Source organism: Cervus elaphus, chromosome 8 (genome assembly GCF_910594005.1).
Source record: "Cervus elaphus chromosome 8, mCerEla1.1, whole genome shotgun sequence".
Lineage (NCBI taxonomy): Eukaryota > Metazoa > Chordata > Mammalia > Artiodactyla > Cervidae > Cervus > Cervus elaphus.
This window is the reverse complement of record NC_057822.1, coordinates 42,663,260-42,680,893: the sequence shown is the minus strand read 5'-3', so window position 1 is coordinate 42,680,893 and position 17,634 is coordinate 42,663,260. Positions and strand designations below refer to the sequence as shown.

General features: G+C 37.4%; 1 protein-coding gene across 2 annotated transcripts in view; it reads left to right on the top strand.

Moving 5' to 3' along the window:
* Positions 1-9,436: 9,436 nt before the first annotated feature.
* The window catches only part of LOC122698783 (cytochrome P450 20A1), a 45,198-nt gene continuing 37,000 nt past the window's right edge, over positions 9,437-17,634 (top strand). The window contains exons 1-4 of one of the 2 annotated variants that reach the window (XM_043910360.1): positions 9,437-9,639; positions 13,713-13,762; positions 14,377-14,543; positions 15,825-15,967. In XM_043910360.1, the coding sequence (XP_043766295.1) occupies positions 9,568-9,639; positions 13,713-13,762; positions 14,377-14,543; positions 15,825-15,967 (432 nt within the window). In that variant the 5' untranslated portion in view covers positions 9,437-9,567. Of the gene's footprint in view, positions 9,640-10,149; positions 10,419-13,712; positions 13,763-14,376; positions 14,544-15,824; positions 15,968-17,634 lie in introns of those variants that run through there. The other variant, XM_043910361.1, reaches the window with a different exon arrangement.

The window sequence follows — 17,634 nt, the reverse complement described above, 5'->3', positions numbered from 1 at the left end:
TCGAAACTTTGGAAATGTTTCTTTTGCCTATTTAATCTAGAGATTTTGGTATAAGGATGCCTTCTTTATTTTTAAGGTTATTTAATACTGGTTTTGGAAGTTATTTTGGAAATTATTGGCTTTGGAAGTTACAGAAAAGTTTAACTTAGATTATTAGGGGGAAATTCCTAAATTTTTGGTACTTTGCTACTGTTTAGATGGAGTAACTGAACAAGCAGGGTTCATTTTATAGCACAAACATGAAGAAGCTTTGTTCACAGTAGATCTTCTGTCTAGAACAATAGTAGGTGTTCAGAGCAGTAAAATTCATCCTTACATTTTCCAAAAAGCGAAAACCAAAATCTCAAAATTTTGAGAAAAGTCTTTGAGAATACTAGCAACAGTCTAGAAGAATGGAACTTAAAGTTTATTAAATAAGCAAATATAGTAGTAGCTTTGGCTGAATAGGGCTTCCCTAGTGGCTCAGCTGGTAAAGAATCTGCCTGCAATGCAGGAGACCTGGGTTCGATCCCTGGGTTGGGAAGATCTCCTCGAGAAGGGAAAGGCTACCTATTCTAGTATTCTGGCCTGGAGAATTCCATGGACCGTACAATCCATGGGGTCGCAACAAGTCTGATTTGACTGAGTGACTTTCACTTTTGGCTGAGTAATTCCTCTTTTAAACAGTGTAGACCACTGAATTAAAAATTGCTAGGTAAAATCACTGAAAAGATACACTTTGAGGGATTCTGGTGTATTTAGATGTTATCCATACAAATTAGTTCTGTATTGTATAATGGGAGAGGTGAATAGTATCATTTGTGCAGTAACAGGTGGACATTTTAGATGATGAATATAATATTTCAACTTAGCTGTTAAATGAAATGTGTTGTCTTTGAAAAACTTTTCTTCTGCTTTTGTTTCTTGACACAAATAAAATCTCTGCATCCTGATGATGTGGAGTGATTTATAGTAAGATAATGATTTTATTTTTAGAAAGTGAGGTCAAGTATTAAAATATATAATACAGGTACTACTCACTTAGAGAAAAAAAAAAAGCTTTGTAAGATTTTTTTCAACTCTTCCCAAACAGTATTCTGTCATCACTTAGATAAAGTTGGAGGAGAGAAGGGAAAAATAGAGCAGGGCATGAATGAGCTTGACCAGTTGTTTTAAAGTCTTATAAGCCTGTGAAGCTCATGTCATTTATGAATCAATTTCTATTAATTTCCTTTAGTCACAGTGCTTTTTCAGGTCACATCCTTTTGTAGAAGAGAAAATGTCAAGTATTCATTTGTCATTAACAAAGAACAAGTGAGGCTTCCTTTTTTCTCTGTGTTAAGGTGTATAAAAATTATCCTTTAAGAACTAGTATTGAAAATCACTTTTATGCTTCTGAAGGAGTAAACATGCCCTCATAATTAATTAGAATTTAGATTTGAAAGTTGAATCTTAATCAAATATTTTTTGTATTTTGCTTACATAGAAGTAGATAGAGGAAATTAACTTGAATACCCTATTTTTATTTAATGATGACACCATGACATGGCCTTTGCCTTTAAGTATATTTTATATTGTTATTATTAAAGGAATCACTAATGGAAATCTCTTAATTGAATTTAAATAGCTAATGCTCCTTTTATATATTTATATTTATAAAGTGAATAGCATTGTCTTTATCACCTTTCCAATGAAAATGCAAGTACATGGCCTATTTAAAATATAAATATTATATAAATATTAAATATTATCATGTAACATGGAATATCATGTGCGGGTGTATATATATGAAGGTTGGTCTCTTCAAATACATCATTAAATATGTCATCCATAAATAAATTCTTAAACCTATCTTTAGGATATAGTTTTTGACTGATTTAAGAAATGAAATACATTCTTTTTTTTTTTTCCTAAATCTAATCTGTTGTTATCAGGCAGACTCATAGCTTGTCCTAACTCCCGTTTCTCTGATCAACTCTGTCCTTTCCCAGGAAGTGACTAGTCTTCAACGTTTTTATCAGTCTAAGCAAATACTGTTCTTAATATTCTTTTAGCTTTATTTATTTATCATGCATACATTTGATTTGCTTTTAAACTTGATCATCCAGAACACTGTCCTAGAGAGTTTTCCCATATGAGAGATCAGTCATCATGTCAATATTATTAAAATGTGGGCCACAGCCTTATTTATTTAATTTGAATCTAGCATTTTTCAAGTCCATTGTTTCTTAACTGAGATTACAGGTAGACTTCTCTGTGAAGTTTTATAAATATACAGAAGTTTAGGCACTACTCTGGATATTTTGAACCTCTTGATATTCTTGGTATAGAAAAACTATGTCTCAGGGTTATGAAATCAAAATATTTTCTGCTATAGAAATTATATCCATTCATTTTTTATAAATCAGATCTGGTATTCACAGGCTTATTTGAAAGTAGGTGTGATCATTATCCTTGAAGACATTTTTTTCTAAAATTTGCTTGGAATGGCTTTCTTATCTTTGTCTTGCATGCCACAGTAACAACTAAATTTCCTTTTCAGTTTGCATTATTCTTATCATAAACCTCTTCAAACCTGTCATATTTAGAAATTGTAACTAATATCTGTCTTCAGAAAAGTGTTTGCTTGTGTTAGTTCCTAGTGACTAATCAGTGAATATTTTGCATATCTGAATTAGGTAATATTTTTAGGTGTTAATAAAATCATGAGTAACAAAATGCTAGATTTAAAACATTGACTTAGATCTCTTAAAGCTATGAAGCTAGTAATCAATAGTTTTCCTAATTAAAAGCATTGACTTAAATTCCCTAAGCACTTCTGAAGACTTTTGTAGGTGTAGCCTCTGTATGGAAGTACTCCTTAATTTTTCATATGAGATGTCCTAGTATTAAGAAAAAATAGAGCATTAACATTTAAGATATTTAAGCCTGTATTGAGAATAATTAATTTTCTGCATTAAAAACATAGGGCCATCTTAAAAAAAAATAAAACATAGGGCCATCTTAGATTACAAAAATTATGATTTTCATCAGTATAAGAAACTGCTTTTCTGATACATTGTAGTAATTCATCAGATACATCTTCTTAGATTATCTCACTGACATTTGTCACATGTGGGTGATTTCTAAAGACACTGTAGGATTTAGACCTATAAAGCTAATGGCTTTAGTGAAAAAAGCAGAGATAAAGTTGTATTTACTTTTGTCTTAATGCCTTTAATCTTATGAATTGAAAATTCAAAGGAAAAGAACAAGTAGAAAGTCACTTGGTCAACATTTGTTTTCCTTGATTTAATTTTAATGTTTCCTTGGAAACTTATTTTGCAAAAATTACCATAATAATGATAATACCACAGTATTGTCATTGAAAAGGTTACCCATTCTTTTTTTTAAAAATTCCCGTTCATTTTTCAAAGTTGACTGCTAGTGGACTTTTCAGTATCTGTGTGTGTGTGTTTTCACTTAAAATGGCTGTCTCATTATTTAAAATTTATAACTATTTTTGAGTGTATAAACTGATTAGCTATTTATAATACTATTACAGTACAGCATTGTAATTTGAGAAAGAAAACAAGTTAGGATTTAGGTGGGATTGAAAAATAAAATTATATTTTACTGATTAAAATATAAACTTTTTAAAAAGTCTTATTCCAATGGACCTTTTAAAATTTATTTTTGTAATATATTGTACTTAATGTGTATAAAATTAGAGGCTTTCTGGTAGCCAGTATTCCAAATAAATAGTTAATATTCAAATGCTATTTTTGTTGTTCCTTATCTTGGAAACATTTTCCCACAATATCTAAGCAATGTGTTTTAAGATTTACTGGACTCAATCTACAGATTCAACAAATATTCCTCTTGCATTTTGGAGGAAAAAAGCTTATCTATGATAAACATATTTTTCTCTTTAGAATGCTAAAATTATATTAATCAATAAACAATTTAGAGAGTAGTTCTGGTAAGGCGATGTCAGTTGTCAGACTTAATTGAAAAAATGTCAGCCCCTTAGTTTCTTATATAGGTATTAAATGGAATAATTTTATTTCTTTGGGATTTTAACTTTTTCATGAATAATTTTCAAAATATTTAACTACAATAGTTTCTACATTTCTTCCAAAATTATGGCATATTTCAGTACATCTTACTGTTAAAGATCTTTTATACTTTTTATTTTTTTTCCTATTGTACTTTTTACTGGTCTCTCCAATTCTTAAATACCATCACCAAAAAGTTTTTGTGGCTTCTGTTTTACAGTTAGCTTTACAGAAAACCATATGGCTGGTCTGTTCTCTTCGGAAATTCCTAATGGGTATTGCTTTCCTTCCCCCAACTGTTTGCTTTTATATAGACTTGGAGCAAAAATATTAGCAAAAAATAATCATCTAACCAGTCATTTTCTGTCAGGTTCAGTGCTATAAAAAGTGAATTACACTAAGATTGAAAAATATTGAACACATGTGATTTGGCCTCTTACGTCAATCTTTCTGGGATCCAGATTAAATAGGAGTATTTCAGTGTTATCATATAGGTGACAGTGATTTGAATGTGTGTGTGTGTGTATACATATATATAATATACACACATATATATGCACATAGTCAATTCAGAGGAGGATAGCTAAAAATTCGGAATTACTTGTTTAAAAGAGTACTTGCAAATTGTGCTGCTACTTAAATATTTAAGGAATTCAAAAATTTAAGTATTTATCATAAAGTGTTCCTTCTCATTTGTTCTACTGGAATTGACCATTAAAAAGAGAATATTAAGCCTTATTTATATCTAATTATTGACTGTGCAAACTGTGACTCAATGAATACTTGTATGCCAAAAAAAAGGTTTTAAAGTTGAGATAGTTTTAGACTTAATAAAGATGTGTAAATAATTTTTATTAGTATTATTATAATGAAGTTACTGTTAATTTGGTGCAATACATTCTTCCCTTTCTCATCCTTTTAAAATTAAATATATAAGATGTATGTTTTGTTTTGTTACATTGAATGTTTTAAAATTTTTCAGTGTGTGTATATGAGCTAGTTTGTTTCTGTATAGCATGATTGAAGATAATTGAAAAATTTGCACATTTTTTAGTCATTTGGAAATTTGTATTCTAACAGTTTTTAAGAATATGCATTTATTTTGTAAACAATAAATTAGCTTTGTATATGAAAATGGTTTGAATCAAATAAAAAAGTGATGTTACTTTCTTCAGCTCATTTGTAATTCTCAATTTATATAGTCTGATTAGAACTTAACATTAGCTAAACTATTTGAACTTAGCAAATTATAGACCTAAATGCAAAGCCCGTAACTATCAACTTACAGATGAACCTAAAAGAATGCATTTCACAGTCTTCTGTCACAGCTGAAGAATTTGTTTTGGAAAGCTTTAATAATGGGCTGCAAACAAACCTTCCTGACCTTTGCCCTGGAGGGAAACATACTGATGAGTAAGCAAACCTCCCTTCTATTCCAGAAGGAGACTGTCTCTGCCTTCCAAGGTGGTTTGCTGTACAGATGTCCTTGAAAAGACATGTCCAGAACAGAATGGCAGATTATACCTTGCTCTAAACAGACTCAGTTTCCCAACACTACCTATCATCCACTAAGTCTTGTCAGACCACCATGTCTTAAGGACCATAGGGAAGAGGGAAGCTGCCTGAGCAAGGATCCCAGATCTCCAAAGTCTCCACCACTATTGCACCAGTGCCCCTTCCTCAGCTAACACATTGGTTTACAAGTCATCTTGTATGAGTAGATAAGAAGAGAAAAAAGACCAAGCTGCATTTACAGAGGGGATGGCTCAGTATGTGAGTAAAGACAACAATGGATAGCAGGTGAGTCGAAGCCTTACTTAATGGGTGGTCTTGAAAAACGATGGCAAGGGAAAACCATCTTGGTGAGCAGATCTTTAGTGGTACCCCATGTCATTTACTTTGGGTGGAAAGAGAAGGGGCCCAAGGTGAGAATGCAGATGGGAATCATGGGCCATGATGAAAGGCCTGGCCAGCTGATGAGAGGCATAAATGGAAAAAGATTCTTAAGATTGGGGACACGAAGGTGTCAGATACAAGTGTGTAGATGGACATATGGAATTAGGAAAGAAGCATGAAAATCTTTGAGTCAAATATTAGCACTCATCAGGAGCATCTACCATGAAAGAGGCATTAAGCAATCAAGTGGACCAAACAAGCAATTCAGGTGGCCCCTGCATTGGCCACTCTAGGGCTGGTACAATGGGGAGGTACATGAACAAAGTGGCCACAATGGCAGAAATGGAGACTATCCATGGGCTTAATAGGATGAACCCTCCACTTCTCAAGGCTGGTCTAGCTATTACCACCAATGAATGTCCAGATTACTAACAATGAAGATAAATGCTTAGTGCCCAAGCACTCCTCATTCCTCAATGGGCCACATGCTGGCAAGTTATGTATTTTGGGCCCCTTCCATTCTGGAAGGGCTAGAAGCTCATTCTTATAGGAATAGGCATGTATTTCATGTACATGGTTTGCCGTTTATGTCTGTAGGGCCTTAGCCAGCTCTATCTTAAGGACAGTGGAGTATTTGATTCATTGGCAGTGGATTCCACATAACATGACCTTAGATCATAGGACCCACTTTACAGGAAATAAGTGCTGGAGAGAGCCCATGACAACAGGATCACTAGTCATATCATATCCATCACCCACAAGCTGCCATGCTGATAAAGCATCAGAACAGCTAACTGATGTGAGGGGTAATTGACCTGGACAATTAGGGAGAGGAACAGCTGCCACTACATAATGGAATATGTAACAGTGTAGAACCCAGGCGATCTCCTTGGGCACTACTTTGGACTTCTTTGCCCAAATGTGTCTGTAGATAGAGAACCCATAGTCTGAGAAGTACATGATCACTAGGGACTCAGGCAGTTCAGAATCATTCATTCTTCCAGGCTAACCAAGCAAGCCTCAAGACTTGGTGAGTAGAGACTCTAGCATGGATAGAGGAGTAAGAAGATTGTAAGTATCAACTGTGGCCCTCAGAAAAACTGCAGAGGCTAACTTGCAAGTTTTTTTTCAGGAAGAGAGTAAGGTGGGTGCATAGAAAAAAGGCCCAGCAAAGCCCAATCATTGTTGTAATTATCCCAAACTCCCCACTAAGTTGGTTTAGGAGTTACAGGGGCTGCATCATAATTTCACTTCCTCTCTGCCCAATCTAGGTTTCATCCTTCACATGTATTAATCCCCACTAAATATCCGGCATTTTAAACTCCATCTCAGACTGCTGTTACAATATGCAAGTACCCCATGCCACTCAACCTGTAGGCACTTTTATCACTATGTCAGACTCCTAAATGATTTTTTGAGATTTCTCTTTGACTTCCTGGCATGTATTTTTTTTAAGGCATCTAGGGAATTTCTACTTTATGCTCACCAGGTCTCAATAGTATGTCATCAGAGTAATAGACATGATATTGTGTGGAATACCATTACAAACAAGTTAGAGGTATATGTGCTCACATCACAGAGGAGAAATGACAATGCCCTGGAGTATTACACTGAAGGTGTAATAGGGTCTCTCCCAGGTAAAGGCAAACTGTATCTGGTCACCCTTATTCATTAGAATTGAGAAAAAAATTTTGCACCCACCAAATAGGCAAGTTTGATGATGATAATTACCATGGGGATCAGAGTCCCAGCAGGAAACAGATGGCATGCTGAAATTGGTAGGTAAAAGAGTTCAAGAATGGGAACTTTTATGAAGATGTGGGAAGGGTTTAAGGAAACCACAGGGTTTCAGTGCCCCAAGACTAGCAACAGTGGTGAGCTGTCATTAACCCTAAGCCTGAAGTGACAAGAAAAGAGTTCCAGCTCATAGAAAGGGTATCTGTGTGGGGGCCTTATGACAGAGGCTGCACTCAACAGTGAATCCACAGCATGAAAACCAGGAGAATGAATATCCAGACTTTCCTTTCATCCTAAGCTACTATTTCCTATTGGCCAGTCTAACCAGAAGTCAGAAGGCTAGGAAACCCACTGAATGTCCTTTTATATGGATAGAGCAAGACAGAGCAAGACAGGCCCCTGCCCTGGGTCCCATGCTTGAGAGAAACCCACGTATCACAAATCCATAAAAATGGTCAAATTTTTATGCCCACATGGGCAAATCAGTATTTGGCGTTCAGTCAGGATTTAGTGGTTAATCAGGATTTTGTGGTCAAATGAACTTTTAATATCTACCCTCATAGCTAACAGTGCTCAGGCTCCAGGGAAATACTTCATATCTCATGTTCTTTATCTTTTAAATAAAATGGGACTGCATGTAAGTGCTGTAAGGGTTTGTAGGTTATGCTTTAAAGTTGGAGGAGACTATAACAGTGGAAGGAGTATTTGAGCAAGTCGATAAAAATAGATAAATTAGCAATCTTGGTTCCCAGAATAAACACAATAGATTTTTGCCTAATTAAAAAATTTAGGGTTCCATTAATGGACTGGAAGTACTTGACAATTATTGTGGCAAACATGGTGGTTGCAACTGTCAGCTTAGGAACACTTTTCCATATTAAATTCCTTTTAAAATTATATATATATATAGGTCTAGATATGATGTAAAGTGTGATACCATTTCTTTACACTACCCTACAGATTTAGTTGTTGCTTTAAGAGATGATGAGAATCATAAGTGATAGAATTGTTACCATAAATTTAAACTGTTTTACAATATTTGCTGTAATAACAATGGTACCATATATAACAACTCCATTACAGTTGAACACCATAAATAAAAGTCAGTTCATTTCTGAAGCTAAATATTAACTATAAATTTTTATTGATAATTCCAGTTGCTACTGCCTGGAATTTTGCTAACAGAGCAAAATTTCTTCAATTTGAAAGTATTAAAGAAAACTATCCCATATATTAATTCTATGACTCAGTAAACCTGAAAAGATTGTTTTAAAATATCTATCAAAAAAATCTTTTCAAGGACCACAATGACTGGGAACAGGATAATTTGGCATTTCTGCCAACAGAAGACAAATAATGTTAAAATCTTGATCATAAAAATATAGAGATCATGCTGAAATAAAGGGAAGACACATTTCATGAAATAAATACATAATATTGTGAATTATGTGTCCATATATTTGATTCAAACATCACTAGACTGTGGTAGCACATCCAGACGTGCAACAACAACGATTAATTTGAGCTATTTTTGTTATATGTATTTTAAACCCACTTGGAAAACGCTTGGCTAGGACGATAACTCCTAACGTTTTCTAGAAGGCGGGGTCCCTCTTCCTCCAGCAACTGGGTCCGGGAGTCGTGGGCGTGTTCGGAGTCGAATCCGCCGGAAACCGCCTCGGGTCTCCCTGTTTCCCGGCGCCCGACCGCAGGGCAGACCACGGCACGCCCCCCAGCGGCCCAGGCCACGCCCCCAGCGCCCCGGCCACGCCCCCAGCGGCCCCGGCCACGCCCGGGCGACCTCTTCGCTCGCAAGTCCCGCGGGCGCCCGGCCCGCCCCTCTGGCCCTGGGGTCCCGCCAGGCTGAGACGCTGCAGCGGGGCGCGGAACTGGGACGTGGTTCCCGGGCGGAGGCACCATGTTGGACTTCGCGATCTTCGCTGTTACCTTCCTGCTGGCGTTGGTGGGAGCGGTGCTCTACCTCTACCCGGTAACCGCCGTCCCGGCCCTCACGGGCTCCGGCCGCCGCCCGCATCCACGTCGCGCCGCCCGCGGCGGGCCGCAGGGCACGGGCCCCGGGGGAGGGCGCCAGCTCCCGCTCCCGCTCTGTCCCGCGCCCGGAACACGTGACGCCTCGCGGGCGCGCGCGGCCGGCGCTGAAGGCAGAGCAGGGCGGGAGGCTCGACCACCCTCGGACGCCGAGAGCTGCCCGGACGGAGGCTCGGCGGAGCGGGCGCGGCCGCAGGGGCCTGAGGGCTGCTTCGCGGGCCCGGCCTCCCTGTCCTCGCCGCGGCGCTATGAGGGCGGGTCCGCAGTGCTTCGGTGGCTTTCGGGCAGTAACTGTGCCCACCCCACTTCCATTTTCTAGTGTGGCTGAGAGGAGACTCCAGCCTGCTCGTCGCCTTTACCCATTCCCAAGGATTCTCCCCCAGTGTTTCTTTTGTCGCCTGCTTTTCCGTCTGTCTTTCGACTTTCATTCCTGAAATCTAAAGTCCTTAAAGGCCGGACCGGGTCTTGTTCCTCTTGGGCCTCACATGCTAAAGGGGTCGTGGAAGGAGCATACAGCCAAGTGCTGTATCTCTGAAACTCATTCTGACTTTTCTCTGCTTACCTTCTTCAGCCTCAAAAGATGCTTCTGAAAACAAAGAAGCTAGTGGATGAAGAATCATCTACAAAGCAAGGTGGTGGTTTTGTAGGAAAAGTTGTAAAGCAACAGAATAATGCAGACACATCGCTGATATTGACAGAACACCTTAAATATTCTTGCTGGTAAATGAATTTGATTGGAATGTTAGAGCTACCCAATCTGGAACTTGCAGTGTGTCTTTGTTTTCTGAGAAATAGCCGTCTAGAAGGTCAGGAGAGTGAGGGAGTAGGGAAATGAGATTTCCAGGCATCTCACTTGAGATTCATAAAAGTAAAATAAGACTAGGCAGCATGGCTGTGTTTTTCCTCAGCTGTTTTCCTTTAGCTATGTGGCATCAGGGCAGTTAACAGAATATAGCGGTTGTACTTCGTTCTTGCATAGAGGTTCTTTACTTGTGCCTGTCAGTAGTTTGGGGCAAGTATCTCAGCGTCTCTGTCAGAATGCTATTCAGTGAGCTCGTTCAGATATTCGAAGACATCAGTTCAGTCACTTGGTCATGTGCGACTCTGTGACCCCGTGGACTGCAGCACACCAGGCTTCCCTGTCCATCAGCAACTCCCGGAGCCTGCTCAAACTCACGTCCATCTCGTCAGTGATGCCGTCCAACCATCTGATCCTCTGTTTTTCCCTTCTCCTGCCTTCACTCTTTCCCAGCATCAGGGTCTTTTCCAGTCAGTCACTTCTTTGTATCAGGTGGCCAAAGGATTGGAGTTTCAGCTTCAGCATCAGTCCTTCCAATGTATATTCAGGACTGATTTCCTTTAGGATGGACTGATTGGATCTCCTTGCAGTCCAAGGGACTCTCAAGAGTCTTCTCCAACACCACAGTTCAAAAGCATCAATTTTTTGGTGCTCAGCTTTCTTTATAGTCCAACTCCCACATCCATACATGACTACTGGAAAAATCATAGCTTTGACTAGACAGATCTTTGTTGGTAAAGTAATGTCTCTGCTTGTATTTATTTTTATGGGAAAAAAAAATCACAATTGATGCTTTTTGCCTATTTGTATACCCTATTTCCTGGGTGCCACATGAATCTCTCTGTCTCTTTCTGTTTAAATTCTTTTATTTGCTGCAGTGCATCATTTTCCATAATTTCTTTTTTTTTATTTCATTTTCCATAATTTCTTGAGGGAGTGTGCATGAAAAATTTTTTGAAATCTCGCTTGTGTGAAAATCTATCTTTTCTAGCTTCACACTTGAATGATAGCTTGGCATGGTATAAAATTCTAGGTTGGAAACAGTTTTCCCTTAAGATTATCAGGGATGCCACCCACCAGCCTGTTGTTTCTGAATCTGGAATCTCAAGGTCTCTTTCCAGAAGGATGGCAGTCACAAGAATGCTGTCTGATGGATCTGTATACTGACTTTTTCTTATTGTTAAAGTCTTGCATCTTACTCCACCTTTCTGGTTACAAGTACAAATCTGATTGCCTCCTGTGGGAATCCTCAGACCCCAGAGGCAGCCTCTCAAGGTCAACTCATCAGTGCTCCAACAGCTTAACACTTCCAAGAAAACTGTTCCGATTATTCATCCACTGGTGCCTCCTCTCCCATTCTCTTTATCCTTATTTTGTCCTTTTTTATTTCTTCACTTTCATTTTGTGGGATTTCAGGAAGGGATCACTGATGATGAGTGTTGTCAATCTACCATGTTTGAAGAGAAGTCAGGAAGCTTACTTCAGTCATTAATAATTTCAACCTAGAAAATAACAAGTATTTTTTTTTTCTTTTTTAGTATCACTGAGTTTAATTACAGAGTTCGTTCCATTCTTTCCCCCACTTTTTATATGTTAAACTTGACAAGTTTACATTGTTGATGAGACTGTAGGACAAAATCTTAGATTGTAGGTTTCATTGTCATCAGTTAAATGCAAGTTTAACTGCATTTAACCCATCTAGATAGTATTCTTGTAGTATGTGGTAGACACTGTAAAACTCCTTCATTAGTACTGTTGAACTTAGTATACCTCTTGGCATACTTAATCCAAAGGAGGAAAAAAGTAAAGCTGTACAGTGATTTTCATGGTACTACCTGTAACAATGAGAAAATGAAAGAAATAGCCTAGATGTTTTACAGCCTATGGTAGGAACATGATTATGCAATTCTGAATATGTAATGGAAGACAGTTTAAACTTTAAATGTTCAAATAAATATTTATTTATATAATGTTAAGTAGGGGGGAAAGGGGGCAGAATGCCAAACTCTGATTAATAGCTAGTTAAAATCATAGACAAAATTCAGAATTGATTCTAAACTTGAATATTTTAGGTTATTTTTTCTATAGATATTTAGCTAATTTAAAAATTATGAGAAGTCTTATTTTAAAAGTGATATGCTTGTTGTAAAAAAAAAAAAAAAAAAAAAAAAAACCCACTAACCTCTAAATACAGTAACCATAAACCCAGTACAAAATTGTAAAAAATTAAAATTCCCCCCAAGTTTTTTATAGTTCTTTCTTCAGAGGTTGTCACTTTAACAATTTGCTATAAATTGTTTTGTTGTTTATTTGTATACCCGGTGATCTCTCTGACTGTGTAACCTTGATAATGACAACTACATTAAAACAAAAGATGAATGTGTGTGTGTGCTCACTTGTGCAATCATGTCCCACTCTTTGTGACCCCATGGACCGTAGCCTGCCAGTCCCCTCTGTCCATGGAATCTTCCAGGCAAGAGTACTGGAGTGGGTTGCTATTTCCTACTCTAGGGGATCTTCCCAACTCAGGAATCAAACCTGAGTCTCCCATGTCTCCTGCGCTGGCAGGTGGAGTCCTTGAAAGTAAATGTCACTCAGTCGTGTCTGACTCTTTGCGACCTCATGGACTATACAGTCCATGGAATTCTCCAGGCCAAAACACTAGAGTGGGTAACCTTTCCCTTCTCCAGGGGATCTTTCCAACCCAGGGATTGAACCCAGGTCTTGTGCATTGCAGGTGGATTCTTTACCAGCTGAGCCACAAGGGAAGCCCGGCGGATTCTTTACCACTATGCTGACCTGGGAAGCCCCAAAAGATGAATATCACTTTGTATTTTGACAAATTCTTTGACTTGAAAGAGGAGAACTATTTTAAGAATGATACTATTACAATAATGACATTAAATTTTTTGAAAGCCGAGCCAGACGAGACCACTTACAGTCTCAAGAGCAAAGAAAAATGTACTTGATTTTATATATTGATTGATATATAATGGATGTTAAATTCTTCAGACACCTTAGTTTAATTGACAGAGAGGAGGAATATTAGGATAATTCTTTTCAGTTTTTGTGTTTTAATATAGAAATAATCTCTGAAATTCAACCAAATTGAATAACCATCATTTAAGGTCCTGCACATATCTTGGCAAAACACATCTGACTTATGGGATATATGATCATTCATTATACTAAATTATTAAATTTTTTTCTCTAAGGCTTCCAGACAAGCTGCAGGAATTCCAGGCATTACTCCAACAGAAGAAAAGTGAGTTGGCTTTTTGGTTTTTTTTAAATCAGGTAAAGTCAGCTGTTAATTTTTGGATGAAAACTAAACCATATCTTTAGATTACTCAGTTTATTTAGTCCCTTTGTTTTCTTTAAACTTGTGTTTGGGCATACCACCTAAACTTTGTTAATAAATGAAAGGAAGCCTGTATAAATCAAAACCTTTAATTTCCTTCACTTCCCCTAGCCAGAGAGTATTGGAAATAGAAAGGTAGGATTAAGATGGAATAAAAAATTGCCATAACTGATTTAAATTCGCCTATGATTTAATAGCCAGTGGTGGTATCCATTGCTGTCTCAAATGAGGTGCTGCAAAATTGGATCATTTTCCAGTGTCTTAAGTCAGATGTTCCTTGTGCAGCTTTGTTGATGTGAAGTGTTATAAATTCTCAAAATACCAGACAAATTCCTATCTAAATGTGGCTACCGAAAGTGAAAAGTCAAATATAATAGAGTTTTGGATTTTGCAATAATTTGATTTTCGTTTATCTTTGTTTTAATCTGTTGACACAGTTCATTCAGAATCAACTAGTATTTTTGTTTTTCTGATTCTCCCATATTAAATTATTTTGTCAAATATTGCTCTTTTTTCAGAGATGGTAATCTTCCAGATATTGTGAACAGTGGAAGTTTGCATGAGTTCCTGGTTAACCTGCATGAGAGATACGGGCCTGTGGTCTCTTTCTGGTTTGGCAGGCGCCTTGTGGTTAGTTTGGGCACTGTTGATGTACTGAAGCAGCATATCAACCCCAATAAGACACGTAAGCCTGATTTCCTTTCTAATTAGTGATCCTTATCTTTTAAGAATAGATGTCTATAAATGAAGGTCCATACACTGCTCTTAGGAATAGCTAACACTTATTAAATACTTTATATGTCAGACATTGTGCTGAAGTCTTTATATTAATCACCTCACTTCACTTAAGACACAGTATTTTTAAATGATCATTTTCTTCCTTCAATTTATAGATATATATGAAAAAAATCCCAGTGCAAATGCCAACAGGATTTTTTTTTTTTTTTGAACCTGAAAAAATAGTTCAAGGGTACATCTGAAAGAGGAAAGGTGTAAGAGCATTTGGGCTTCCCAGGTGGCTCAGTGGAAAGAATCCACCTGCTAATTCAGGAGATGTGGGTTTGGTCCCTGGATGAGGAAGATTCCCTGGAGTAGGAAATGGCAACCCACTCCAGTACTCTTGCTTGGGACATGAAGCGAGGCTGTCTGGGCTGAGTCTGTGCTCTTAATCACTAAATTTCCACAACGTGGAAGGCTGTCTCTGTCAGGAAATACAAAGATGGGTAAAACCAGATGTGGCCTCTGCTCCTGTGGAATTTATGGTCCAGTGATGGTGAGTTGGGAGCTTGTAAATGGTATTTGAATGATTAGGAGAGTGAACTGAGAGTTGTACTCTGAAAGAAGGGACTGTAGTTCTTTGCGAAATCTGACAGATTTTTTTGTCTTTTGCTGGTAAAAAAAAAATGTTAACAGCTGTTAAAACAAAACAAAAAACCCAAATATTTAATAGTATCTCTTGTGTGGTGAGACTTAGATGAATTTATTTTCTTAGTATCTTACTGTGTTGTTTTAATTGTTTAAAATAACAGTATATTTGTATGTGTGTGAAAACTATATAGTCATTAAAGAAACACATAAAAGTGAGTGAAGGAGAAAAGAAGGTTTTGGACTCAATTAAGTAGTTTTAACTAATACTAGACAGTTACACATACAACATCAATTTTGTCTTAAAATTGGTGGAGTGAGTTTTTTTACAGAGATACATGCTATCATGCAGTAGAAAATTTATTTGAGTATTAATGATTTACAGTGGAATTCCCAATTTACTGGTTATTATTTTGTTGGCAATTTTTATTGTCTCTTGAACTGTTCACATTTAGAAAAGACAAAGGAGTTATGAAAAAAAAAGTTCCTGGCCTCTCTGCTATAGTCCTATACCTTTCTGATCTCTTCTTTTGCCGGAGGTTTTTTTTTTTTTTTTGAGTGATGACTTTGACTTAGAAATGTTTAATCATGTCTGTTTCAGTGGACCCTTTTGAAACCATGCTGAAGTCATTATTAAGGTATCAGTCGGATAGTGGGAACGTGAGTGAAAACCACATGAGGAAAAAATTGTATGAAAATGGTGTGACTAATTGTCTGCGGAGTAATTTTGCTCTCCTGCTAAAGGTAAACTAGTTTGACCTTCATTTCTGTTTTACAGATAGTAGTATATGGATCTTCCTTGATTTACAATGGGGTTATGTCCTGATAAACCCATCGTGAACTAAAAAAATATCATAAGTTGAAAATGCATTTAAATACACTTAACCTGCTGGACATCATAACTTAGTAGTCTAGCCTGCTTTGTATGCACTCAGAACACTTAGGCTAGCCTGCAATTGGGCAAAATCATCTAAAACTAAGCCTTGTTTTATAATAGAGTTGAATAGCTCTTGTAGTTTATTGAATACTGTACAGAAAGTGAAAACCAGATGGTTGTCTGGGGACAGAATGTTTGTATGCTTAAGGGCTGTTCACTCTCCTGATCACGAGCGTGGCTGACTAAACGGTGGCTGTTGCACCCAGCATTAGGAGAGTATCGCCCCTCCTGTCACTCACCCAGGAGAAGATCAAAATAAAAAAAATTCAGAGTATGGTTTCTTTTGAATGTCTGTTGCTTTTCTGCCCTATTGAAAGTTGAAAAATTGTAGGTTGGAGACCATCTGTATATTTTGGCTATTAGTGTGTCTTTGTCTCTGCTATTCTTACCTTCTCTCTCAGCTGAGTTTTATTCTGAAATTCTAAAACAGAAACAAAACAAAACAATTTTAACACCTAGACTTCCTGTGTAAGTTGGAATGATGGGAGTGAAGGGAAACTGAAGAAAGTTTTTTTTTTAATTAAAACCTTATGTTTCTTTACTTTTTTTTAATAATTTATTTTTTAATTGAAGGATAATTGCTTTACAGAATTGTGTTGTTTTCTGTCAAACCTCAACAGGAATCAGCCATAGGTGTACATATATCCTCTCCCTTTTGACCCTCCCTCCCACCGCCCTCCCCTTCCCACCTCTCTAGGTTGACACAGAGCCCCTCTTTGAGTTTCCTGAGCCACACAGCAAATTCCCGTTGGCTCTCTATTTTACACATGGTCATGTGAGTTTCCATGTTACTCCACACATCTCACCCTCTCCTCCCCTCTCCCCATGTCCGTAGGTCTGTTCTCTATGTCTGTTTCTCCATTGCTGCCCTGTAAGTAAATTCTTCAGTACCATTTTTCTAGATTCCGTACATACGTGTTAGACTACGATACTTATCTTTCCCTTTCTGACTTACTTCATTCTGTATAATAGGAGAACCTGAAGAAATTGTTAGAGCAGTAGATTTGTATCAATGGATTTGTTCTTTTTATTCGGACCCAACTCAAAACCAGCAGCACGTAGAATCTTTAGTTGTGGTGTGCAGACTCAGTGCATCTCAAAGTTATTTATTTTGTTGTATGTTTAATGTAGCTTCTTGGGAAATAGCAATATGGTATAGAGCAGAGACACGAAGTTTGGAGAGAAAAGGCTTTCAATTTCATTTCGTCATTTAGTATCTGCATGATTGACCTTTGTGAGTTTTTATTGCCTGTGCTGTTCAGTATGTGGGATCTTAATTCCTTGACCAGGGATTGAACCCATGCCCCCTGTATTAGAAGTGCAGAGTCTTTAACCACTGGACCACCAAGAAAGTCCTATTGCCTTATCTTAAATTGAGGACAATATTAATAGCATCCACATTACAAATTTGCTGTGAGGATTATGTGAGATCGTGATGTAAAATTCCTAACATCAAGTCTTACAACACAGTCAG